This window comes from Prenolepis imparis, unplaced genomic scaffold (assembly GCF_030444845.1).
Source record: "Prenolepis imparis isolate NDT839.2.m4 unplaced genomic scaffold, iyPreImpa1.0 SCAF_16, whole genome shotgun sequence".
NCBI lineage: Eukaryota > Metazoa > Arthropoda > Insecta > Hymenoptera > Formicidae > Prenolepis > Prenolepis imparis.
The window spans coordinates 1,685,614-1,712,760 of record NW_028141174.1 but is presented as its reverse complement, the minus strand read 5'-3'; the positions used below and the strand labels follow the sequence as shown (position 1 = coordinate 1,712,760).

Here is a 27,147-nt window from a genome sequence, read left to right as displayed (position 1 = left end):
CGGCCGCGACGGCGTATTAACCAAGCAGTGCCATCCGCCGACACCGGGAAACGCGAAAGGGGCCGAGGCCGTACGGACCGACACTCGCCCCGATACTTCCGCGGAGTAGAGTTCACGCCGCGACCCCACGTTACCGTCCGTCTGAATCACCGAAATTTTACCGCACTTCTCGACTCAGGGTCCGAAGTATCATTCATAAACACCACGACCGCCGAAACCGTTCGGGCGTGGGGGTATCACGAACATGCGGGCGTCGAACAAATACAGCTCGCCGATGGCACCCACGCGAACATACCCGGCGCGATTACACTATCGGTGCAAGTTCAGGGCCGAACATACCGCCATACATTTGCAATTTTACCGACGCTGGACAGCGAATTACTGATCGGCATTGATTTATGGAGACGAACAGGGTTGACCCTACCGCCGCCACGAACCGCGCGAACCGCGAGACAGCCGAAATGCAGCTCCGCCGGGGGGCTCGCAACGCGAACGCCGGATGAAGACCGCCGACTCACCGAAGTTCTCGCTACCGAACTCGCATTATTCGAACACGTCCGGGGACCCACCGAGGTCGCGCAACACCGCATTCGGCTGAAAGATCCATCGCCGATTAAACAGCGGTACCGGCCACGAAACCCGGCGATGCAGGCCATCATCGACAAAGAGGTCGCCGACATGGAACGCGAGGGCGTGATCGAACCGTCGCGAAGCGCGTGGAGTTCGCCGATCGTGATAGTCAAAAAGAAAGACGGCAAACATCGTTTCTGTATCGACTTTTGCCGCGTAAATGACGTCACCGAGAAGGACGCATATCTATTACCGCAGATTTCGGCGACCTTAGACAAGCTGCGCGGAGCACGATATTTAACAACGCTCGACTTAAAAAGCGGGTACTGGCAGGTGCCCTTGACGCCGGAAAGCCGCCCGATTACCGCCTTCACGGTGCCGGGCCGCGGGCTCTTCCAGTTTAAAGTCATGCCGTTCGGACTCCATTCCGCGCCAGCGACCTTCCAACGACTACTCGATACCGTACTCGGACCGGAACTCGAACCGCACGTATTCGTGTACCTCGACGACATTATCGTTATTAGCCGTACCTTTCACGAACACCTCGAGCTGCTCAAAGAGGTTTTCCGCCGACTGCGCGCCGCGAAATTACGACTGAATCCGGAGAAGTGCAAATTCTGCGTCGATCAACTGAAATATCTAGGCCACGTGATTGACCGCCGGGGCATACGAACCGATCCCGATAAAGTCAGCGCCGTGGCAAACTGGCCCGCGCCGCGAAATGTACGGCAGATCCGGCAGTTTCTGGGGGTGGCCGCCGTCACTGCCGAAGCGCCGACCGGCGCCTCCACCGAACAAACCGCAGCCGCTTCCAATGCATCCGCAGGAACCTGCAACGCCGCTCCTGATACGCACCGGCCCAACTCCTCCGCCGCCGATCCGATGCCAGGTCGCCCCGGGCATCATTTTCGAGGTCCCGTATTTCGCCGTGCATGTATCTCGACGGTACAAAATCCATTCCGCCGAGCACGGGTACTGGATTTTGCGTTTCTCGAAACAAGGAGAACTGCGATACACCCGCCGCATTCGCTGAAATATCCGGTGTCTAATGCCTCAAAATTCAGGCATCCTTAAGGAGGGGGTGATGTAACGATGCATCCCCCCATCGTTCCCGACTCTCCGTCGGAAGGCTGCGCCCGGCGAACACCAGCCGGGCAATGCAGCAGGCGCATTGCGCCCCCTAAACTTTCGCGAGTCTAATGCCGTCGAACGGCATATTAATATACGGGTGGTATATAGCCATCGATATACGGCACGTATACCGCCGCGCCGAACACGCCCGACGGCGGCCGAATCCGGCCGAAGCACACCGACGCGGCAAGTACCGTTATCCAGCTGCCGAATGATCTAGCTCCGAACGGGTATAAAAGGAGCCCTAGATCCTAGACTCGGCATTCCCTCTCCCGATCCGATTCCCGTCAGATCAATAGACAACGATTCGGACGATTGAGATAGAGTGTACTCCGTCTCGGCTGAGAGGTCTCGCAGCCGTCCGTAAGGAGTCTTCCGATTCGACCGGGAAATCCGAAACAGTCGGTCAAAGGGGTAGAGTGTGCTCTTGCCTCTCTCGAGTCATTCGCGAGAACCGACTTCCGACCCGCTCGCTTCCGCTTCCTCACCTCGCTGCAATAAACGCAGCCCCGGTCGCATTCTTGCGAGAGAGGACCCTTCGCGGCTCTCCTAACGCGCCGCCCTCTCTCTCGCGCGCCGTACACCGCGCTCACCGCGCCCCCGACCACGCGCGTCTCGCTACACGCCCGCGGGCCGCCTTCCCGAATTTCTTCAATATAAGAAATCGCGCTTTTCCCCCGAAAGTGGCCCCGCGGCCATCATTAGCGTAACCCCGACTCGCGCCGACCTACCGATACGCCCCGGGCGCCCTAATGGCGTGCGCGAATAACATATGTAAAATCATTACTGCGATACGTTTAGAAACCGGATATTCTTTTATATATTCTTCACCGCGATACGTTTAAATACCGAATCTTATATTCTTTACCGCGATACGTTTAAATACCGAATACTATGTTGTTGCATTGTCTACTGCGATACGTGTAGATACCGAGTGTTACTTTATATGTTATTTAGCGAACGATAGTTTAAAATGTTATTACCCGTGGTACGATTACTGCGCGTCTTATGAGTATCTCGCGAGTTATTACGATACTGCATATTATTCTCCGTGCGATGTTTAAATCGCGGTGCCTGCATATGTATCATTTTTCTTGTGTTTATTTCTTTTATTAAATAGTTTTATTAACGTAAAATTAACCGCGTGTTCTGTGTCGACCTCTTTTCGAGCCCTGATCCCGACTGAGCCGTCCGACGCTCGCAAAAAGCGGCTGTTACAAAATAATAATAGTTATTAAAATATTAATAGTTGTTAAAATTAAAATTATTTTGATTAATAATACTTTTTTTCGAAAGCCTATACATATATGCGATGGAACTTTGTAAATCATTTCTTATCTCATATAACTTGCGAAAATTGAAAAAGAATCTAAAATTTGGTACAGAATTGCTGCTCGATAAATGGGATGAGAGAGATATATCTAGGATAATCTTACGAAGGTTTTGTCTAAAATGTTACCTTTTTTACGATGAAAAGGGGTGTCGTCTTTTTTTTATTTTTTTTGTACGCGAGATCATCGTACAATTTTACGATGACCGACGCTTTTTCGACTTCGGTGATTGCTTCCATGGAGTAGTACGTAGCCATGGTGTTTATTAATGTATCAATTTTTTCGAAAATGTTTTCCAGATGTAACTTTTTCCACGTTATGAACTCGAAAATAATCTAGAAATAAAAAAAAATACTCGAGAAATGTATATACATAATTTACATGAAAATTACGAAGTAGAGAACTGTACCAAGTCGTAAATTGCCAATTGCGGAAATTTCGTAATTACTTCGGATAGTTCTTTGGCTTCTTTTTCTATCCATGATCGTCGCATAAATAAAGTTTCTTGCATGAGACGTCTTACATGTGACGAATCGACGACATGATCTTTTCTTTGCAACATTTTTATAGATGTTTCTGCTTCGATATTCGTTTCCTGTGGTCTGTGGAAATAAGAAGAGAAAGAAGACATAAAGATTCATTACATTCTATTAATGAATACTCAAAACTTACTTTTTTGGTAGAATCAGTACAGCGTCATTCGTCGAGCGCTTGGGTTTTTTAGCATCGTCTCTTTTCAATAATTTTCTTTTTAAGTTAGCTCGTCGGTTTCGGATATTCGTACTGAGCTGTGTCCTCACAATGCCCTAAAATCGCATTTATCAACATTTATGTATTATTTTTTTTCTTTATAAAAAAAATATAATTAAGATCAAAAGATAGCACAGTTGATAGCACAGTAGCTAGTCAAATGAGAGTTGTATTTACGAAAATGATTGATTATTTCGATTTCGAAAAAAATCGTAATGTGATAAAGTACACTTGTTAGAAGATGATGATTTTCAGGAGAAACGTTAATAAAAAAATGTCAATAAACTTCTAAGCATATTTTTGATACTTGAATGTAACTATACAAGCTTCCAATAGATAATAAACTTACGCATGTGTTGATTCCTCCCTTCAAAGATGGATACGTTTCCACTATAGTCATTGCCAAATTTTGATAATCTTCCTTCGAGGGTTGATTATCAGTAACATCGAGTAAATAAGAAGCCCAGAAATAAATGAAGTCTTTGACACCATTAAAAACGCCAACAGTTTCTAATATATTTTGAAGTCTCGGCGTCAGTTGTGGCAGATGTGCTGGATAAGACACACACTTTTTCCCTCGATGCATCGAAGAAATATTTGTCGCTATGTCTGAGGATGATGATTCTTCGAGAACAAGCTCACTTTTATCTAACTGCGCATCCAGATCTATTATCTCACCTTCATTCTCGGTAGCCTAACACAATCAATGAATTTGCAAAATTATTCACAACATTAATTGTATCTAAAAACTGAAAATGATAATATAATAGAAAATTAATCTAAAATTATTACAATTATTATTTTAAAAATTATTAAAATTATTATAATAGAAAATAAATTATTCTGTAAATAGCTGGCATTCGCTACATATGCACTGCACAATTGACTTCAATTATTTTTTATGAATGTATGAGTAAATATATTGATATATCTTTGTGGAACATTCATACTTATAATTAATACAATTTTATTTATAAAGATTATTGTTTTTCCACTGTAATGTATATATTGTCGATTTTATTTACTTTATTAACCCTTTCATCGGCAGTGGAAAGTATATTTTCTTTTTCTTTTTCATTTTTACTACGCAAAATTTATAATTTAATAAAAATAAACCCAGTGAAAACAACCTAGTCAAAATGATGTCAAAGTGACATCAAATTGATGAGGAGATGATGTCAAAATGAGTGATCAAAATGATAGCAAAATGATGGAAATATGACTACATAACGACCCATACCATGATAGTGATTTTGACGTTTGTTTGACTATTCTGTCATGCTAATGTCTCGGGAAACTCTGGATCCCAAAAACTTTTAAAAAGATTATATTTATTATATATATATATATATATATAACATAAAAAAGTGATAATAAAATAAAATATTAAACCTTCTGGTGTATTTGGTCGCTCTCATATTTGTGTCGATGTCGAGAGCTCAAATTTTTCCGTTTTTGTATTTCTTCTTTTGATAAAGACAAATTCTTATAATACTAAAAATCAAATATCATGAATTACTTATTTATAAAAATATTTATATTTATTTATTTATATTTATATTTATTTATATTAATTTTTTAAATTTATATTTATATTAATTTATTTAAATTTTTTTATTTATTCATATCTTAAATAACTATATTGTTAATATTTAATTACTTCTCTGCATTCCCAGCAATCCTGGCCCTTTACTCTGTCAGCTTTACATCGCATTTGTTTTTTATTACAAATTGGATAAAATGCAAGTCTTTTCCTTGGTCTAAACAATATTGACGGACTTTTTGGAATATTTTTCTCCACAGATTCATTGGCATCTGATGAACCATTGAAAAATGGCTACGAAATCACAATTAATCGATGAATTAAAATATGTTTACACCCCAATTTACACATAAATAATACTGAATTTTGCTTGTATTCCCGAGAGAAAGTGATGATAAACGACGGTTTTGACGTCATATTGACATCATTTTGACTCGGCTGTTTTCACTGGGAATATTTTAGGTTTTTCTGATATACTAATACTACTTTATACGTCTCTGATAGTTTTTGTATCCATTTATTCATTTATAATTATTTATGAACAAATAAATTTGAAAAAATTTAGTTTTTTGTAAAATATGTAATATAAGAGGCTAAAAATTTTACAACATTCTTTATATGTCAAGATACATCAAGATATATTTTTTTTTTCAAAATTTTTTGCATGTTAGATTTTTGTTTATAAACAAATTACGTAAAATATGACAGAAATCCGCTAATAATAAAAAGAATTACGTCGATGAAAAGGTTATGCTTACCGCAATAATAGCATCGTTGATATCGGTTTGTATACCTTCGGTCATCGCCGAAGATCCTTCTTTGTATATAATAGGAATGTCCAGCGTGAATAAAGACTCGTCCAACTTCATATTGCGGGAAATTGCCGGTGTATTTAAGTCAGTTGATTCTGGTAGCGCGATAAATAGAACCGAAATTTCTTCTTTATTAGGAATTTGTTCATCATCGTCGATGTCGCACAGACGATTGTTCCTATCCGGATCTTGTTTTTGTAGAACAATAGATTTTCCTTTCATCGTCGCCAGCAACAATGGGTCTGTAGCTGTCGATTCTAACAAAGCTCTTTTTACGGCAGCTACGTCTGTCTCATTAGGTTGATTTACATATCGGATACACTTGCATCTTTCACCAAAAATGCAGTACACTTTTTTTTCCATTTTGTACAATAAAATGTACAATTTTTCAAGAATTTACACTACACACAGAATTCACATTCACATTACGCACTTCAAAAATACGGCCGGCGTCTTTGCTGGTATAAACACGTAATAACGTGCACGCAATAATGCCTGTAATAATGCCTCACGCCACGTATGCTGCGCGCGCAGCAAACACGTGGTGCGCGGTAGTCCATCGTATATCCTTATGTATAATATACGTAACCTAAATTATAGCTTTTCAGTGCTGGCAGTATATATATCGGAACCATGCCCTATCTCGCTCGCTTTTTTTTACGCAGTGAAATTATTATACGAATATAATATACTATTTAAATATAGCAAGTATTTTTGTATCGCCAGTGAAGAATAAAATTAGGAATAACTGTAGACGACCCAACTGGCTTAATTGATTTTTATTAATTCGATGTCATATAAAAATACAGACTACGTTTCGACCTTTGGTTCAGGTCCTTATCAAGTCTAAAATTAAAAGATATAAAAAATAATAATACAAATATATCAAAATGTTTTATATAAAAAAATATAACAACACGATTAACCTACATAAAGACACAGAGAATTTAAATCCTATTTATGATAGAATAATAAAGGATGTTTAACTTAGTTCGTTCTTTACCATCTCTACGAAACGTTAGTTGACACATCATATGTATTTAGAGAAGTTTAACTTATTGAAATTTTATTAAATGTTACGTAAGGTATGTTTAAATGATTTACTTTATACCAATCGTTAGTTTCACTTGGTTTACGCTATACATCCATAAAATGATTTTCTTTTTGATATATTTGTATTATTATTTTTTATATCTTTTAATTTTAGACTTGATAAGGACCTGAACCAAAGGTCGAAACGTAGTCTCTATTTTTATATGACATCGAATTAATAAAAATCAATTAAGCCAGTTGGGTCATCTACAGTTATTTCTAATACTATTTAAACTTGTTTTTTTTTTCCTTTTTTGTACACGGGTACCTGCGCTACGGTTCATTCACGTAAACATATTAATTAATACATTAGTAATATCGATCTTTGGTCACGCGTGCTGTACTCTTATTAGTACTGAAGAACAAAAATAATAAAAAGGAAAATATGGATCCTCTTGAGCAAGATACAACAAAGTGTCCAATGTGTTTAGCTGTAATATTAAACATCGAGTTTATATCACATGTCGTACGCTACCACAGATTCGAGCCACAGTTTCAAGTTCAGTGTAAATATGATGGATGTGGTGCGACCTTTAATAAATGGAAATCATTTCGTCAACATCTTTGGCGAAAACATCGTAATATGCAAGCAAATTTAGAACAAATATTAAATCTTGCAAATAATCATCCTGATCTAGATGTAAATAACCAGGATGACGGACAGGATGCCAACGATGCTGAGTATTTTTTAGATTATGTCATTAAATTTTATAATTAATTTTCATTATTATTAACGTAGTCTATCAGAAATCAAATTATAAAAAAACTTCTGTAAAGTAAAAAAAAATCGGTTCTTTTACAAATAGGTGTTTGTTGATAAATATTTTAAATAGTCTATTTTACAAACTTCTCAAATTTTATATGTGCATTGCAGTTTTATTTTTATAATTTTTCTTTGCTATTATTTTAACTTCTCCTCAGCTTAACTCACGACTTTTCTTCTGTTTAGAATATCGGGAGCCATGCGTGGATCCAACCGAAAAACTTCGATGGCACGCAGGAAAATTTCTTCTGGAAATGCGTGAAACTTGCAGGATCTCTCAAACTGCTATCGATTATATGATTGACGGTGTTCAATATTTGATGGCTATTCATTCGTCCATTATACTGGTAATGTTTAGAATATCAGAGGAAAAAATACTTATAACGTATTTGATAACATAACGTTATGTAATTTACAATGCAATGTTTTAAAATGTATAATATATATTTTTGCAAATAAAGGATGAAATTCAACAGCATGCGGATCCTGTAACTTCTCTTGTTCATTTTGATATCGTGAAAAAAACGCACCAAGAGAAATTTTCACCATCAATGCTATTTTCCACAGTGAATACTAAACACTTACTAGATAAAATGCTCATTGAAAAATTCCACTTGGTTTATCCACAAAAACACGTTGTTTGTGAGGAAATGTTGTGGAAAAAAAACGATCAGACTCCAGGCTTACCGGACTTAATTAATGTTGAGCGTTATGCATACGTTGTGCCACTTTTGAAAAATCTCACCGTACTATTAAGTAATGACGAATTACGATTAAATATACAAAATCCGGAGACACGAGTAGACGGCGTCTTCAAGTCGGTATTAGATGGCTCTTATTATCGTGAGAACGAATTCTTTCGCAATAACGAAAATGCCTTAGCCATAATTCTCTACTACGATGATCTTGGGATAGCAAATCCATTGGGTGTACATGCGAAGGAACAAAAACTATCCATATTTTATTGGACTCTTGCAAATATTCACCCAACTGTGCGATCATCGCGAAATACAATCCAATTATTCGCGATTGTTAAAACTTCATATTTGAAAAAAGGTGGACTCCAAAAAATATTGGAATTATTTGTCGCAGAAATTATAACGTTACGAACCCAAGGAATTACCGTAAATATCAGAGGACGAGGAGAAACCGTTTTTAAGGGATCACTTTTATTTTTCGCAGGTGACACTCCAGCTTCGGCACTCGTGGGGGGTTTTAAAGAATCCGTATCCGCTTATCGACTATGTCGTCAGTGCATGGCGACAAAGCACGATTAGCATACAAATTTCTTAGAAAATAACTTCATTTTGCGAAACTATGCAAGTCATGAAGATCATTTGGCAGCAATTAATGATCCAGACATTCCAAAAAATACTGCAGATTTTTGGAAAAAGCGATATGGTGTCAATGGCAAAAGCCCACTGTTGAATATACCGAATTTCGACGTAACGACCTGTTTACCTCAAGACTCGATGCATGTCTTGCTTGAAGGTGTCGCTCTTATCGCTTGTAAGGGACTTTTGCGATTTTGTATTGAAGAGAAAAAATTTTTAACTTTAGCTGAATTTAATAACAGACGAACTAACTTTGACTATGGACATTGGCAAAATGATGCACCTGCAGTTGTGTTACGTGAACATCTTTCTGCAAATAGTAATCTACGTCAAACAGCATCACAAATACTTGTGTTGTCTCACACCTTACCATTTTTGATAGGTGAAAAAGTAATAGACAGAGAAGAAGATGATATTTGTGAGCGAATGGAATGCCACACACTCCTGTTACAGATATTAAATATTTGCCTCGCGTATGAAGTTTGTCTAGAATCTGTAACTCTGCTATCTCGTATGATAGAGTTATATATTCCACGATTTAAGCGATTGTATCCCAATTCTATAGTGCCAAAGTTTCATTTTCTTATTCATATTCTCCGATGCATTCGGCTATTCGGACCAGCGCGACAACAATGGTGTTTTCGGTTTGAAGCTGCTCATGCTTATTTTAAATCATTAGTGTCAATCGTACGGAATTTTAAGAATATGCCTTATACTTTAGCTTACCGACATCAAGCACAGTTATGTTCAGTACTTGCAGCGTATCCTGGTGCGCCCGCGAAAAAATTCTTGTACAAAGGCCATAAAATATATCCCGGAGTCACGGTGCTATTACCCAATTTGCCGAATTCCGAAATATTTCATAGATTCGTAACTGAGGCTGATAGAAACAATTGTCTAATATTACGATCAAGGAAAGTAGTCATCCATGGAACAACATATCAACAAAAATCCGTTATTCTTTTAGAGTGTAATGACGCTTCACTACCTTTATTCGGACAGATCAAAAAAATTTTTGTTCTCCGTGAGCGTATATTTTTTCTCTTCTTATTCCTGGAGACCTTATGCTTTAATAACAAGCTCAATGCATACTGCGTTACAGAAGCGTGTAATAACTTTAAAGACATAATTTGTGCTGAAAATTTAATTTTTCCTCATCCGGTTTTTCGTTTCACACTGTTAGATGCAACGTATGTCAGCTTAATCAATCATGAACGTAATGAATTTTCCGGATAATAAAATAGAAATCGCAAGTCTCAATTGCAAAATCTCTTATGTATTTTTTTTAAATTAAAATAAATATTATTCTAATAAAATTGTTTATTTATTGTGCATCAGTGAATGTATATGTTAGGAAACTGTGGTTTTAAAAACTTTTATATGACCCACACGAATATTAACACACTTATAAATGTGTTTCTTTTTTCCGTGTTAGTTTCGCTCGTGCGTTATTATCAACGTATGTTGTACCGTACCATATGTGTAACATAGTACTTTCTGTATTATATCAACACGCTTTAAGTGTGTTTGAATTAACGTGTTGTTAACGAGTTGTAATCGAGAAGTGTGTATAACATCTAACCATATTAAAACTACACATTTACGTGTATTGTACACGTATTATTCTATTCAAAGTGTGTAGTATCAACACAGCAGCCGTTCAGTACACGTGAGCAAAGTGTGTTATGTCTTATTTCTACACACGTTGAACACACATCGAACACGGCCATTTTTTGCAGTGTACACTGCAAAAACAAGTGTGTTACTTTTACACATTTTAAGCGTGTTATTCTGTAGACACTTTTTACACGTTTCATCGTGTGTAAAATAAGAACACACGTGTGTTGAATGTATGCATCTATGCGTGTTGTTTTTACACGTTTTACGCGTATTCGTTGCATTATGTGTATACGATGTACATGATGCAACATTTTGCACGTTACTTCTACGGCCGTCGAACACCCCTAAAATTGTTTTACAGCGGGATTTCTAATTTTTTTGATTAATTTTTCGTATGGATTTTCCGTAGGATTAATTTATTTATATGTTTATATTAAATTTTTATTTCTTTTATACGAATTTAAACACAAAATACAAACTTTTAATACTGATCTGATCAATTATTAATGATTTTATAAATTATAATATTTTGTTATACATATATTTGTATAGAGTTGTGTTTACATATATATATTTTAGTTAGGTAGCATGTTATATAGATAGGTCTATATATTAGTTAGCTTATATATTATACATTTTTATTACATGGTTAGTCACCCATTACAGAGTTAGTCATTATATATTTTCTTTAGTTCTTTGTATTTTTTTTCAATTAATTTTTTTACACACTTATAAATGTGTTTCTTTTTTCCGTGTTAGTTTCGCTCGTGCGTTATTATCAACGTGTGTTGTACCGTACGATATGTGTAACATAGTACTTTCTGTATTATATCAACACACTTTAAGTGTGTTTGAATTAACGTGTTGTTAACGAGTTGTAATCGAGAAGTGTGTATAACACCTAACCATATTAAAACTACACATTTACGTGTATTGTACACGTATTATTCTATTCAAAGTGTGTAGTATCAACACAGCAGCCGTTCAGTACACGTGAGAAAAGTGTGTTATGTGTTATTTCTACACACGTTGAACACACATCGAACACGGCCATTTTTTGTAGTGTACTAATATTCTTTTCAAAATATTTTATATATATTAGTTCGAACACATTGATTTTTATTTTCATTTCTATTATAGTTTTCTCGTATGCTGTATATCATCTTTCTTACATATCATACAATACTATTTTTATGCTAAACTCAACGAAGTAAGTTGACCTCTGTAGTCTGTCATTACTTCTCGGAAATATTAATTGTTATTTTATATTTTTCTTACAAACTATGAGTATGCTCTTTAATTATTTTAAAAATCAATTATTAAACTATTTTTCAATTACCTTTTATTCATTAGCATCTTGGCTTTAAAATTGCATTTCTTGAGTCTCTAATGATGAACAATTTTTACGGTAATCGAAATACTATAATAAAATATAGTAATGCAACGTAGAGTTGTTTTTCAAACTTGTATGATGTATAGTCCTTGCTTACTTATGCACTTACGTTAACGCGCGCGTAGAAAAAATGTTAGAAAAATTTTATTTTCTTGTCTTTCCGGACGAGAGATATTATCAGGGGCTCGATTCTTGAATTCATTCGCAAGAGAAACGTATGCGCAAATTCGGCTCTTACAGAAAAGTTGCAAGTTGGCTAAAAGCCATGCGATAGCCAATCAACTTGCAACTTTTCTGTAAGAGCCGAATTTGCGTATACGTTTCTCTTGCGAGTGAATTCAAGAATCGAGTCCCTGGTACTATTATCTCTTCCGATAGATATATATTAATAAAAATTAAAGTGGAAAACTTTTTTTCCTCCCCTTCCACCTCGACCTCTTTCATTCCTTCTTCCCCCCATCCCCTTATATTTCGGAAATGTGTTGGCGGTGGTGGAGGCGTAATATAAATTGATTCTGGTGGTGGCGGTGGTGGTGGCGATGCTGGTGGTGGTGGTGGTGGTGGCGGGGGCGGCGGTGGCGGTGGCGGAAATTGTGGTGGCGGCGGTGACGGAAATTGTGGTGGCGGCGGTGGCGGAAATTGTGGTGGCGGCGGTGGCGGAAATTGTGGTGGCGGCGGCGGTGGTAGCGGAAGCACCTGCAGCTGCTGCTGTTGTCGTCGCTCACGACGACGTTGGCGGTAACGTCGTCGACGTTCCATTGGAATATTAGCCTACAAATTTAATTATAATTATATTTTCAATTAGAAAAATTTATTTTCTCTCTTCCTCTCTCACACTCACTTTCTCGTTATATAATAATAATTATCATAAAGAAAACATATTACTCCGTAATATATATCTTGCACTGTAAGTAATAATTTTTTTTGTAATAAAATCTTTTTTTTTATTTTTGTTATGTATGCGTGTGTGTGTGTGTGTGGGGGGGGGTGTAATATTTTGATTATAGCAAGATATATATTACACGGAGTAATATGTTTTCTTTATGATAAAATTATATTATTAATTATGATAAAATAAAAGGAATGTATATTATAAATTATTAATTATAGTATATTATAATTTATTTTATCAAAACACTCACAGCTTGCGGTGCTTGTACATAATAAATTATGTATCCTCTGGGCGCGGGTCGCATGTGAACATTATGATGGGGGGGGGGGGGCACAAAGTTTGCTGGCATGTAGCCAGAAACGGGCGGCATCGGTATTGCTGCAAAAAAAAAAGATTTATAATGCGTACAATATATATATGTATATGCGTATTCATATACGTATATGTATGTACATTCATAAATACACAAAGGTCAAATAGGTTATTGCAAGTTAGAAAAAATCATTGTGTATAGAGACGTTTGAAAATGGCGCGCATAAAAGTTTGAGGGCGTTGGCATAGCCAACGCCGGCGACATCGTCGCTCGCGTACCCGCCCCCTCTCCTTCTTCTTACTGACGACTCGAGAGCGTAAGCATAGCGTGCTAAGTACATTGTAATAATTAAGGTAAATTGCTAATAAATACATTGTAATACTATACATAAATTAGTCCTTCGAGAGCCGGATAAAAGGCACAGCAGGAAACACATTAGTTAAGCCGATAAAAACACAATCGTTGGCGTTGCGTTGAGTAGAGGTTAGGATTGTCGATAGCTGCTATTTTTTGAGAAAGCATGGAAGATATCGAGTTAACCAAAATGAAGAAGCGTCGTGGCATGCTAAAGGGGAGTTTAACAAGATTTAAAAGTTTTTTAGAGGCTTACGTACCAGAGCGTGATTATAATATATTAAAGGTACGTTTAGAAAAAGCAAAATCCTTATTGGCAGATTTCGAGAATATTCACATGGAAATCGAGATAGCAGAAGATATCAGCGACGACAATTCTAGACAATTATTCCAAGATAACTATTATACACAAATAGCGAGAGCACAAGACTTATTGGAAGAGAGAGAGAGGAACGCAGCACCTGTCAATGACGCAAACAATGATGCAAACAATGATATTCGAACAGTATTAAGACAATTAACTAATCTAAATGCAAACGAGGTAAGTGTCAAACTGCCTACTATAACATTACCGAAATTTGATGGAAAATATGAAGATTGGTTAAGCTTCGAAGACACATTCAAAACTTTAGTACATAATAACGCAAAAATACAAGCGGTTCAAAAGTTCAATTATTTAAAGTCATGTTTAATTGGTAATGCTACGCAAGTCATACACTCGTTATCAGCTACTGCAGAAAATTATGAAATAGCTTGGAATCTATTGACAGAAAGATACAGTAATAAACGCATTATAATACAAAGTCACGTTAAAGCATTATTCGAATTACAGGTCGTGTCAAAAGAAACAGCATCAAGTTTGAGTACATTGATAGATACAGCGCTCAGGCATATACACGTCTTGCGAAATCTAGAGCAACCAGTAGAAGGATGGGACGCATTACTTCTGCACTTGATTGGTTCGAAAGTAGATAAGAAGACACGAGTAGAATGGGAAAAGTCCTTAGACGGCGTTGAAATGCCTACATGGCAACAGTATCTCAAATTTCTACGCAATAGATGTCACATATTAGAATCCATTCCTAATGAAACGTTCAACCGTGAGAACATGTACAACAATAAAACGCTGAACTCAGGCAAAGCTAACTCGAACAAAACAAAACAAATACTATTTGAAACACAAGCTACATGTAAATGTCATATTTGCGGAGAAAATCACAGGATACAAAATTATGAAAAGTTTAAAAAAATGAATTACAATGAAAGATCAGATTCGATAAAAAAGGCAGGTCTTTGTTTTAATTGTTTTAGAACAAATCATAGAGTCAATGAATGTAAAGCGAGTAGTTGCAAAAAATGCGATCGTCGGCATCATACTATGTTACATGCAGTCCGTTCTAATGACATGACACAGGCGGTTGAAACAGAGACCGAGTGTAACGTAGAACAATCGTCAACAAAAAAAACCGTGCAAAGCCTGAGTTCAACGTTAAAAAATACAACGCAGACAATTTTATTTACGGCATTAGTAAACATTGCAGACGCGACCGGGCAATATCAGTCATGTAAAGTAGTTTTAGATTCTGGATCACAATCCAATTTTATAACCGAACAGTGTTGTGATAAATTAAAACTATCAAAGAAGTCAGTAGATATTCCCATAAGCGGAATAGGAGAAACAATTTACCGCATCAAAGGCTCTACTCGAGTAACAATCAAGTCCAGAACTGATGTTTTTACCCTTAACATTAATTGTTTGATTATACCTAAAATAACAGAGCCCTTACCGTCCGGAATTATTAAGCATAAGATATTTAATATACCGACAGATATAATGCTAGCAGATCCGACATTTGATCAACCTAGTCACATAGACATGCTCATCGGAGCAGAGTATTTTTATCAACTATTATGTACAGATCAAATTAAATTGAATTCAGGTAACGTTATATTACAAGAAACTCGATTCGGCTGGATTGTCACGGGTAGAATTTATTCCCCTGGTCCGTCGATAAACAATCGATGCCACCTCTCTCGAAGTACGTTAGAAGAAACAGTACAAAGGTTCTGGGAAACAGAAGAAGTACCTAAACGAAAATTATTATCAGTAGAAGAAGAAGCCTGTGAAGAACATTACAAGCAAACAGTTGAGAGGACTCACGCAGGACATTATACAGTAGGACTACCATTCAACGAGCAGAAGGATAAATTAGGCGAATCATATAATATGGCTTTAAAAAGATTCCAAGGATTAGAAAGAAGATTAAGTATAAACGATAAATTACGTGAAGAATACAGCAACTTCCTAAAGGAATACGAAACGTTGGGACATATGTCCAGGATTGAAGACACAAACTATAAGGATGGTTATTTCCTTCCGCATCATGCAGTCGTCAAGGACACCAGTACCACAACGCGACTGAGAGTGGTGTTTGACGCTTCAGCGAAGACTACTACTGGTCTTTCGTTGAACGACACGTTGCTCACTGGACCTGTAACGCAACAGGATCTTTTTTCTATAGTAACCAGATTTCGACTACACAATATAGTTTTCACCGCTGACATTGAAAAAATGTTCAGACAAGTTTACATAAGAGAGGATGATCGTCAATACCAAAAGATTTTATGGAGAAATAAACCAGAAGAACCTATTCAAGTTTACAAGCTTAATACCGTGACATATGGATTGACTTCGTCACCCTACTTAGCAATTCGTACTGTACAACAATTGGCAGAAGAGATGAGCGACTAATATATCCAGAAGCAGCAGATATCATAGTCAAGGATATGTATGTAGATGATCTTTTAACGGGTGCTGATACATTGGAAAAGGCACAAACTTTAAGAGATCAAATCACGAGTCTTTTAAGAAGTGGAGGCTTTAATCTTCGGAAATGGTCTTCCAATTGTCCGCAGTTCATGGAGAAGATTGATCAAACAACGGAACAAGCTATATATCTCGAGTTTTTTGACGTACACAAAACGTTAGGAATTCAATGGAGTCCACAACAAGACTGTTTGTTATATCGAATTAACCTACAACAACAAGAGAGGAGGATAACAAAACGTTCTATGTTGGCACAAATCGCATCTTTATACGACCCACTTGGACTTCTCGGACCAGTCATTGTCAAGGCAAAGATACTATTGCAGGCTTTATGGAAACTGTCATTGACGTGGGATGAAGCAGTTCCTGACGAAATCAGCAACAAGTGGATTACCTTTCGAGACACATTGGAAATATTGAATAGCATCATCTTTCCACGACAAGTCAGTACAACTAAAGCTAGAAGTTTACAATTACACGGATTTGCAGATGCAAATGAAGCAGCTTACGGAGCTTCGTTATACATAAGGTCAGAGGACTCCGAGCAATCTTACAAGGTGGTATTGGTTTGCTTCAAATCGAGGGTTGCACCGCTTAAAAAACTTACACTGCCAAGACTGGAATTATGTGCAGCCTTACTGTTGACACAACTCTGTCAAGCTGCTCTGAGAGCACTCAAGATACCCTTTAATAAGATCGTATTATGGTCAGATTCGACTATAACTCTACACTGGATTAATACTCGACCACATCAATTGAAGACATTCGTGGCGAATCGTATAGCTGTTATTCAAGAACTCAGCGAACAATGTGAATGGAGACACATTGCATCACACGACAACCCAGCTGACTTGGTTTCTAGAGGAGTTTTTCCCTCGGAACTTATTGACAACCTTCTGTGGAGCAGAAGTCCGGAATGGTTGGCAGAGCCCGAAGAAGATTGGCCTAAGATCTACCCAACAATAGCTGAGATACCAGAGAAAAGAACAACAATCAACTTGAAGACAGAACACAAAATTGACGTACTACAACGGTTCTCAACTATATCTATGCTTCGCAGAGTGGTGGCATGGTGTTTTAGATTTACAAATAATTGTCGCACAAAAACTAGAAGTCGAGGAAACTTAACCAGCTTAGAATTAAAACAGGCAATGAATAGTATTATAAGGCTTGTTCAAATGGAGTCTTTCAATAACGAAATCAAACGGTTAGAAACAAACAGGCCGCTTAAGAAAAACAGTAATATTACATCATTACATCCTTTTTTAGATTCAAACGGAATTTTAAGAGTAGGAGGTAGATTAGCTAACTCAGAATTAAAGTATGAACACAAGCATCAAATGATTTTACCAGAAAAACATCATATAACAGATTTAATTATTAGAGAAGCCCATGCCTCATTATTACATGCGGGACCTCAAGCTACTTTATATCACGTGAGACGAAAGTTTTGGCCCGTACACGTAAAAAATAGAATAAGACGAATTATTCACGAATGTATAATCTGCTTTAAAGCAAAGCCGAAAATGATAGACTATGCAATGGGCAATCTACCCAAAGAGTGATTTGAATGTACGCGACCCTTTGCAAACTCAGGTGTTGACTATTGCGGTCCTTTTTTGATAAAAAAGAAAAAACTACGCAATCGAAATAAGATTAAAGTATATGTATCTATTTTCATATGCCTGTCGACTAAGGCAGTTCATTTAGAATTAGTCAGTGAATTGAGTACGGAAGCATTTTTAGCGGCGCTTAAACGATTCTTTTCACGTAGGGGCAAAGCAAATGTCATGTTGTCTGATAACGCCACTAACTTCGTCGGAGCGAGAAATGAATTGCGTGATCTATATGAGTTTATTAATACTCAACCTTATAAAGAGCGATTAACACACTGGTTGGGTGAGCAAGGAGTGAACTGGAAATTCATACCACCACGATCTCCTCATTTTGGAGGAATTTGGGAGGCCGCGGTTAGATCTTTCAAATATCATTTATATCGAGTTACCAAAGATACGTTATTTACATTTGAGCAATTTAATACATTAATAATTGAGATCGAAGCGGTGTTGAATTCCAGACCACTAACGCCCTTATCCGCCGAACCAGACGATTTAAATGTATTAACCCCGAGTCATTTTCTAATCGGAGACTTGCTTTCATCGATTCCAGAAACTGATCTTACTAACACTAGCAGCAATAGATTGTCGCACTGGCAACATATTCAAAAACTAAAGCGTGATTTCTGGAATAGATGGCACAAGGAATATCTCACTGAACTAACGACCCGCACGAAGAAATCTAATGAGCAAACACATAAGCTACAAATCGGCGATTTAGTTGTATTACGAGACGATAAAACTCCACCTTTATATTGGCCCACAGGGAGAATAATAAAATTATATCCTGGACAAGATAATATCGTTAGAGTGATAGATGTAAAAACGTCAAATGGAATATACAAGCGTGCCACAAAAAATGTAGCTCTTCTACCAATAGTAAGAGATTAGTTGAACCAAGGTTCAACGGTGGGGAGAATGTATAGAGACGTTTGAAAATGGCGCGCATAAAAGTTTGAGGGCGTTGGCATAGCCAACGCCGGCGACATCGTCGCCCGCGTACCTGCCCCCTCTCCTTCTTCTTACTGACGACTCGAGAGCGTAAGCATAGCGTGCTAAGTACATTGTAATAATTAAGGTAAATTGCTAATAAATACATTGTAATACTATACACATTGCTTACAAAAATTACAATTTTTGTCATAAATAAATAAATACTTTATATAAATATGAAATGCAATATTTCAAAAATTATGTGTCTAATATGTACATATATATACATATACATATATAAATACATATATAAATAAAAAGAACAATTATTTACTTACCACGTTGATGGTTCGCCATTATGCAAACATCTATTATCGAGATCGAGTGCAATTAGATCGTTTGCAATACTATATATCGCACGACCTAAATGCGACCTAAGCTTTCATGTAATTGGTGTGTTGATTTTCATGTGTTTATAGCAATTTTATGTTTTATGCTTGAATATAGTTTAGTTTTTAGTAGCACAGAGTATAGAGTATTGTTTTGTACAGTCTGTATGCAGTGTTTGATGTCAGTGCAGAGTTCTGTTTTTTATTATAGTATTTATTAGAGTATTATTAGTATTATTTAGAGCATATTATACATTCATTATGCCTAAATATACTAGTAAAAATAAAACAGTTTCGGCCAAACGTGTATCTTTCTCACAAAAAATGCGTCTCATGCGACAAGCGCGTGACAAGAATTTTTGTGACAATTCTTTTGGGAATCAAGAAAGAATTGTTGAGGACTCCGGAAGAAGATCTAGATCGGAATCCATCGAAATTCCAGGTACAATAAATCCATTACATGCATGCGAGAATAAGAGAAATGTAGATGATGACACGTCGACATCGCAATCATTATCTATGGATACATTTTCTCTATTATCTGAAAAAAAATATAAATATTTTCGATGATGATGCTTCTGTGGGATCACTATCAGATGTTCGTGAATTTTGTGAAAATTTGACTAGTTTGTCGATAAACAAGCCGTACGCATACACAGATGAGGCAAATGTTATGACAGATAATGATGCGTTGTCACCGCAGTCGTTTACATTTCTTGATAATTCTGCAAATTCATGCATGGAATCGGAAAGTATGCAAAACAATATCAAAGATATCAAAGACACTGAAAACATTGAAAATGTCAAAAACGTCGAAAATGTTGAAGACATCGAAAATGTCGAAGATGTCGAAGATATAGAAAATTTTGTTTTGCATACTGATGAGAATATCGACGCATATCGTTTATATTCTGAAGAGATTAATGGGCGACGTATCGTTGATTTTGGGCATGTTTTTGCTGAATTGCAGAAAATATCCACTCATTGGCTCGGCGAATGTCGTTTCGCTGATCTTGTATTACGCGAAAAGAAGTCTGACGGTCTGAAAAGCAATTTTTCTGTCATATGTTGAATGTGTAACAGGTCATTCGACTTTTGTAGTGAACCGACAGATGACAGAATATTGGATGTCAATAGTGGTATCGTATCCGGTACTATATTGACAGGGACTGGTCATAAGCAGCTTGAAGAACTTCTTGCTGCTGTAGATATTCCATGCATGGATAATAAAAAATATATAAGACATCATAATGAAATGTCGGAAGCCTTCGCCGCCGCCGCGGAAAAAGAAATGCGCGTGGCTGGCGAAGAGGAAAAACGTTTGGCAATCGAAAGAGAAGATGTCATAGACGGCATTCCGCATATACCCGTGATAACAGACGGCTCGTGGATGAAGAGATCCTACCGTACTGGTAGTTACGATTCTCCATCCGGAGCAGCTATTATTACGGGATATCATTCTAAAAAAGTATTATTTGTTGGTGTCCGAAATAAATATTGTATTGTCTGCGCGAGAGCAGCTAAAATTAATGCAGTAGCAAAAGAACATTTATGTTTTAAAAATTGGGGAAGCAATCAGAGCTCCACCAGTATGGAAAGTGATATAAGCCTCGAAGGCTTCCGACTTACAAGGGGAGGTCGCGGTTGACTCTTCACCGATTTTGATCTCCTTTGGTATGGTGAATCTACATCGAAAAAAAGTTGCTCCGTGTTCGAGCTTTTCGTCCAATGCGCCTTGTAAAAAAAATTTTTTTTTCCCGAAGTTTAGAGAAATTGTCAGGTTCGTTACGAGGCCTAAAGAAAGACACACTTTTGATCGGTGCCGCTAGTGCAGCGGCAGAACACAAGAATAGTAATCCCGGGATCCCAAGTTCAGAACTTTGGGCTGTCATAATTTTTTTTTTTTTTTTTAATAACGTATTATTTATTATGATAAATAAATATTCGGCATATTTTTATCGTTAGTTATGCATATATCTCTTTATATATTTAAAATTAATAAAATGATCGTAATATAAATACAATATTTTTATAGAGAAATATTTTTAGAAATATTTTTACTTTTTAAAGATTTATACATTTTTTCAAATTTTCTTTAATCTAATAATGTTAGAATACACACTTTTCATAGCTTTACAAAATTTAATTTATTACTCATTATTATTTTCTGCTTCAATATGTAACAAATATGTCATAAATATATAAGTAAGATATTTTCTAACCGACCTTCTAGAACCCTTATTAGTAGAGAGGATCAGACGACCCTCTCCTCTCCCTCCAACGTTCCTTACACTTTCACAACCAGCGGTTGCATCCTGTGGTTCACAGCAGGTAGAAAATCCGAATTTTGTAAAGCTATGAAAAGTGTATATATTCTAACATTATTAGATTAAAGAAAATTTGAAAAAATGTATAAATCTTTAAAAAGTAAAAATATTTCTAAAAATATTTCTCTATAAAAATATTTTATTTATATTACGATCATTTTATTAATTTTAAATATATAAAGAGATATATGCATAACTAACGATAAAAATATGCCAAATATTTATTTATTATAATAAATAATAATGTTATTAAAAAAAAAAAAAAAAAAAAATTATGACAGACCAAAGTTCTGAACCTGGGATCCCGGGATTACTATTCTTGTACTCTGCCGCTGCACTAGCGGCACCGATCGAAAGTGTGTCTTTCTTTAGGCCTCGTAACGAACCTGACAATTTCTCTAAACTTCGGGAAAAAAAAAATTTTTTTTACAAGGCGCATTGGACGAAAAGCTCGAACACGGAGCAACTTTTTTTCGATGTAGATTCACCATACCAAAGGAGATCAAAATCGGTGAAGAGTCAACCGCGACCTCCCCTTGTTAGTTTAGAAATGCATGGCCTTATTTATAGTCAATATATCGGTGACGGTGATAGTAATGTATTAAAAAAATTGAGAGATTTTCCACCGTATCCTAATATTGTTGTGGAGATTGAATGCACGAATCATCTTCGCAATCTTTGTAATAAAATACGTGAAGCGAGTAGTACCGGTGGTAGAAATATTTCAAAATTGAAGAAAGCCGTTGATAGCAGCGTTATGAAAATTCGAAACGCTGTTGTAAAGGCTGTCGACTTTCGTCGCAATCGTAAAGTTAGTTGGCAAACAAAAATTTCAGAATTAATTAAAGATTTAAATAATATACCTAGCCATGTATTTGGTGAACATAAAGATTGTGCTTCGCTTCAATATTTCTGTAATGGACAACAGAAAGAAGGCGAGCAAAATCTTGTGTTCCAATTACAACGTGCAGGATTATTAGAAAAAGTAGAAAATGCTATGAAACGCATAATAGAAAATGGCGATAGCTTACTATATAAATTTACTAGTAATTCTGTTGAAAGTTGTAATGCAATTATAAGTAAATTTATTGGTGGCAAGCGCGTTCATTATGCCATGAAAGGCTCTTATCAAACACGCGTTAAAGCAGCCGTATTGCAATGTAATACTTCGCAAGCCTTGAGTTCTGTTTGTCGTGCGATGGATAAAAAACCACCGAAACGAACAGAAATCATTGAAAATAGAAATATAAAAAAAAATGCCAACCAACTTCAACGAACACGTGCGGCGAAAGAATTAGGTCTCTCTGTTCGTACATCTAAATTTTCCGCTAAAATAACGGCTGATAAAGATTATGGACCAAATGTAGAACGGCCAGATATCGAAGGTAATATGTACGAACAGCTGAGACTTAATCATTATGAAATGTTATTAGAGCAACAACGTAATTATGCTGTATTGGAGTGTGTTACACGGGGTCAGCATGAAAACCCGGAGTGGCACAACGTACGGCGAAATCTTCTCACTGCTTCAAACTTTGGAAAAGTTTGTAGCAGAAGAGAAACAACTTCGTGCCAAAATCTTGTGAAAGCAATTCTTTATCCTCCTCGATTGACGGGCGCGGCTGTTGAGTGGGGTAAAGAAAAAGAGATGATGGCACGAGAGCAATTGCAGGTGGAATTAGGGATAGAAATTAATAATTGTGGTATATTTATAGATGAAACTATCCCATATCTTGCCGCGACGCCTGACGGCATTGTCGGAGACGATACTATCGTTGAGATTAAATGTCCTTATGCAGCGCGGGATGTGTCTCCTATCACTGCAATGCTCAATAAGATTTCACATATTTATAGAATATTTGATAAAACGGATGACACTCGAATGAATCAAAGACACACGTACTACTTCCAAGTGCAGGGACAACTCCACATAACGCAAAGAAAGTATTGCATTTTTGCTGTGTGGACACCCTTTGGATTGAAGTACACGATTGTCGAGCGTGATGACAGATTTTGAGAAACAAAAATGTCAGCACTGCTTAAACGATTCTACGAGGACTGCTTGGTTCCTGAAATAATAGATAGTAGAGTAGCAAGAAATATGCCTATTCGGGAACCGCAGTATGTCATCGAAGCACAAGCGGCTCGGAAAAATGACATAAAAGTGGAAAGTGTTATCGAAAGCACTACTACCACTGTTGCTATTCCAGAAATAGAGCAAGATGACGATTGCATTATAACTGATTACTCGAATGAAAAACGAGATGTAACTGAGGATGACATAAAAAGACTAAGAAAAATGTTAGATGATGTGATACCTTCTCTTTTATTAGTAAAGAATAATGTTTTGCCCATAGATAGTAAATTAAATGATGAATCGTTAGATTTATTTTTACGCATTGTAAGAGAGACTTCTTGCTTTGAAACACAAAGTGTGTTATATTTAGAATACCCGCACATAAGTGAAGCTAGTCGTAGCAATAAAAGCTTACAAATTATTGGCGGAAATTGCACAGATCATTGGCGATGCATTTATTTTGATGGCACCAAACTTCACGTGTACGACAGCTTACCTGATACTACGTACGATAAATTGCATGCTAAAGAAAAAGAATATATTCGCCTTCGTTATCCCAAGATAAACGAATATGATATAATTTTCGAAAAAGTGCAAACACAACCGGATTGCACCTCTTGTGGAATTTATGCTGCGGCTTTCGCTACAACTGTAGCCTTGAAAGGAAATCCTTGCAATGAAAAATATTCCAGTGACGTAAAATGCATGAGACGTCATTTAATTAAAATTCTAGAAAGCAACAAATTATTGCCTTTTCCGAATTAATATTTTTCATTATTTAACCCATCTTTGTAAGCTTTTATTGCTGCCATTATGTAAAAATAAACAATGATAAAATAAGATGGTAGAAGTTATCTGCAATCGTCATTGTATAGAACATATAGTAACAAAAATCTCGGAGAGACGATAAAAGAATATTGGTTGCGTTCTCACGGGAATGGGCGTTGGAGGGGCCCATTCTATATTTTATATATGTAATATTAAATTTATTTATGACAATTAAATTTTATGTTATACTTTTGTTTTGAAAATAGTGCATTGCAAATTAGATCGCAATTTGAATTGAGGTGATTGCGTCGCAAAGTGTTAATATCACATAGGTTTTGTTTTGCAATGTACTATTTTCAAAAATATTTAGTAATAGGTAGATGAAAATTAAACAAATTACAAGCTACAAGTATAGAAACACATAATAAACAAAGTTGCATGTAAAATAACAAGAAATATTTTATACAGTATACTTCCCATAATATGGTTGAGGTCACTTTGCGACGCAATCATTTAACTTAGTTTAAATTGCGATCCACTCGAATTATTTATTCGTGTTATTTATTAAATATGTACAGAAACAATAGCAATTACATTAATTTAAATTTTTATTAACTTTAAATTATAGAAAAGATATTAGATATCTAAATGTATGTTTATATGTACATTGCTTGCTATTGTTTACTGTACATTGTATACATATTATTATATATCTTTATCCCATGAGATGAGTAATCGTACTGCATTTAAAACTTTAAAATAGAAAAGATCTCAAAAATAATACAATCAAATATATAATTAATAGAAGTTTGATTACATTGGAAAAAATTGCATATATCATACTTTTACATTTCTTATTATTTATATTATATTTTTATATTTATATTACATATTTTTTTCAATATTTTGTACTAAATATTTATATATAACGATTTTCGGGATAAGAATATGTAACAATATGTTGTAGCGCTTCTATTGTTGTGTTTCCGATAAGCGCAAAAAGTTATGATTTTATTATAAGTAATTGATATTTTAATATTATATAATTGACATTGTTTTCCTTGCAGATTTTATAATGAATAATTTATTTTATTATAATTATATTGATATTAATCTATGTATGCAGCATAGACTTGCTTGTTGTTGCAGATAGATTTGGAGAAGGGCGGATCACTTTCAATGAAGAGGCGTGGATACCATTGAATCAACGCCATTATATTGCAGCAGGTAACGTATGCACAGTGGGGGTTTTAGTGAGTAAGAATCTCACACTACCCCGGAAAACCGGGGTGCCTTTTGAAGGTTTCCCCCCCAAAAAAAAAAAACAACGCTACTGCCATGTTAAAAGCTTCAATCAATTAATAATCCAATATAATAATCAACAATTATTTTTATATTATAGTATATAGTATATTTGAATATATAAAAATATTAAAAAATATTTTTTTTAATTGAGAAAAAGAATATTTTAAATATTAAAAAAATATTTTAAATATTCTTTTTAAAATAATCTTAAACAAATTTTTAAAAATATTTTTATATATTCAAATACTTATTATTATATAAAAATAATTGTTGATTATATATATTCACTGGAGTATTTTATTGATTGAAGCTTGAGCTTTATGGCACAAACTGAACATCTTGTACATTGTCTGCATATAATATTTAACTTATTTATAAAATATATAATATATAAGTTTATATATATACACACAAACACAGATATGACAAGCGTTCTTGATTTTTTTTTCGATTATTGATGTTATATTGTATAATCTCTCTCTTATCTCTTTCTCTCTGCTACATAAATACTATTATAACGTGTAAGAACTTACGAGTAACGTATGATGGCTCAATGCAAGAATATTCAATCTCGTAGAAAACTTGAGTTCAAATCTATCAATATCAATTTTTTTTATAATATATTGGAATATAAAAAAATCATAGAAATATATTTTTTAAGGCGATAAACTTAAAAATTTTTATATTGAAAATATTTTAATCATTTTACAACTACACACACTATATATATTAAATGCAAAATAATTCCGTAAATAAATTAATCAAGTAATAAATCAATTGCAGCTACACACACACACACACACACACACACACACACACACACACACACACACACACACACACAAATAGCTAGTATGTTGATTTTTATTATTAATTTTTTAAATTTATTTTCTGAATTATTTTGCATTTATATAGTGTGTGTAGTAAAATAATTAAAATATTTTTAAAAAATGTTTAAATTAATCGCCGAAATATATTTTTTTTTATAATTTTTCTATATTGCAATA

At 35.8% G+C, this 27,147-nt stretch overlaps 1 protein-coding gene across 1 annotated transcript; it reads left to right on the top strand.

The window, feature by feature from the left end:
• The first annotated feature begins 16,685 nt into the window (after positions 1 to 16,685).
• LOC145946490 (uncharacterized) lies at positions 16,686 to 21,311 on the top strand. The gene is made up of 5 exons (XM_083056100.1): positions 16,686 to 17,883; positions 17,995 to 18,161; positions 18,423 to 19,220; positions 20,367 to 20,611; positions 20,747 to 21,311. The coding sequence occupies exons 1-5, from the start codon at positions 16,686 to 16,688 to the stop codon at positions 21,309 to 21,311; spliced, it is 2,973 nt and encodes a 990-aa protein (XP_082912226.1).
• The last annotated feature ends 5,836 nt before the right edge of the window (positions 21,312 to 27,147 follow it).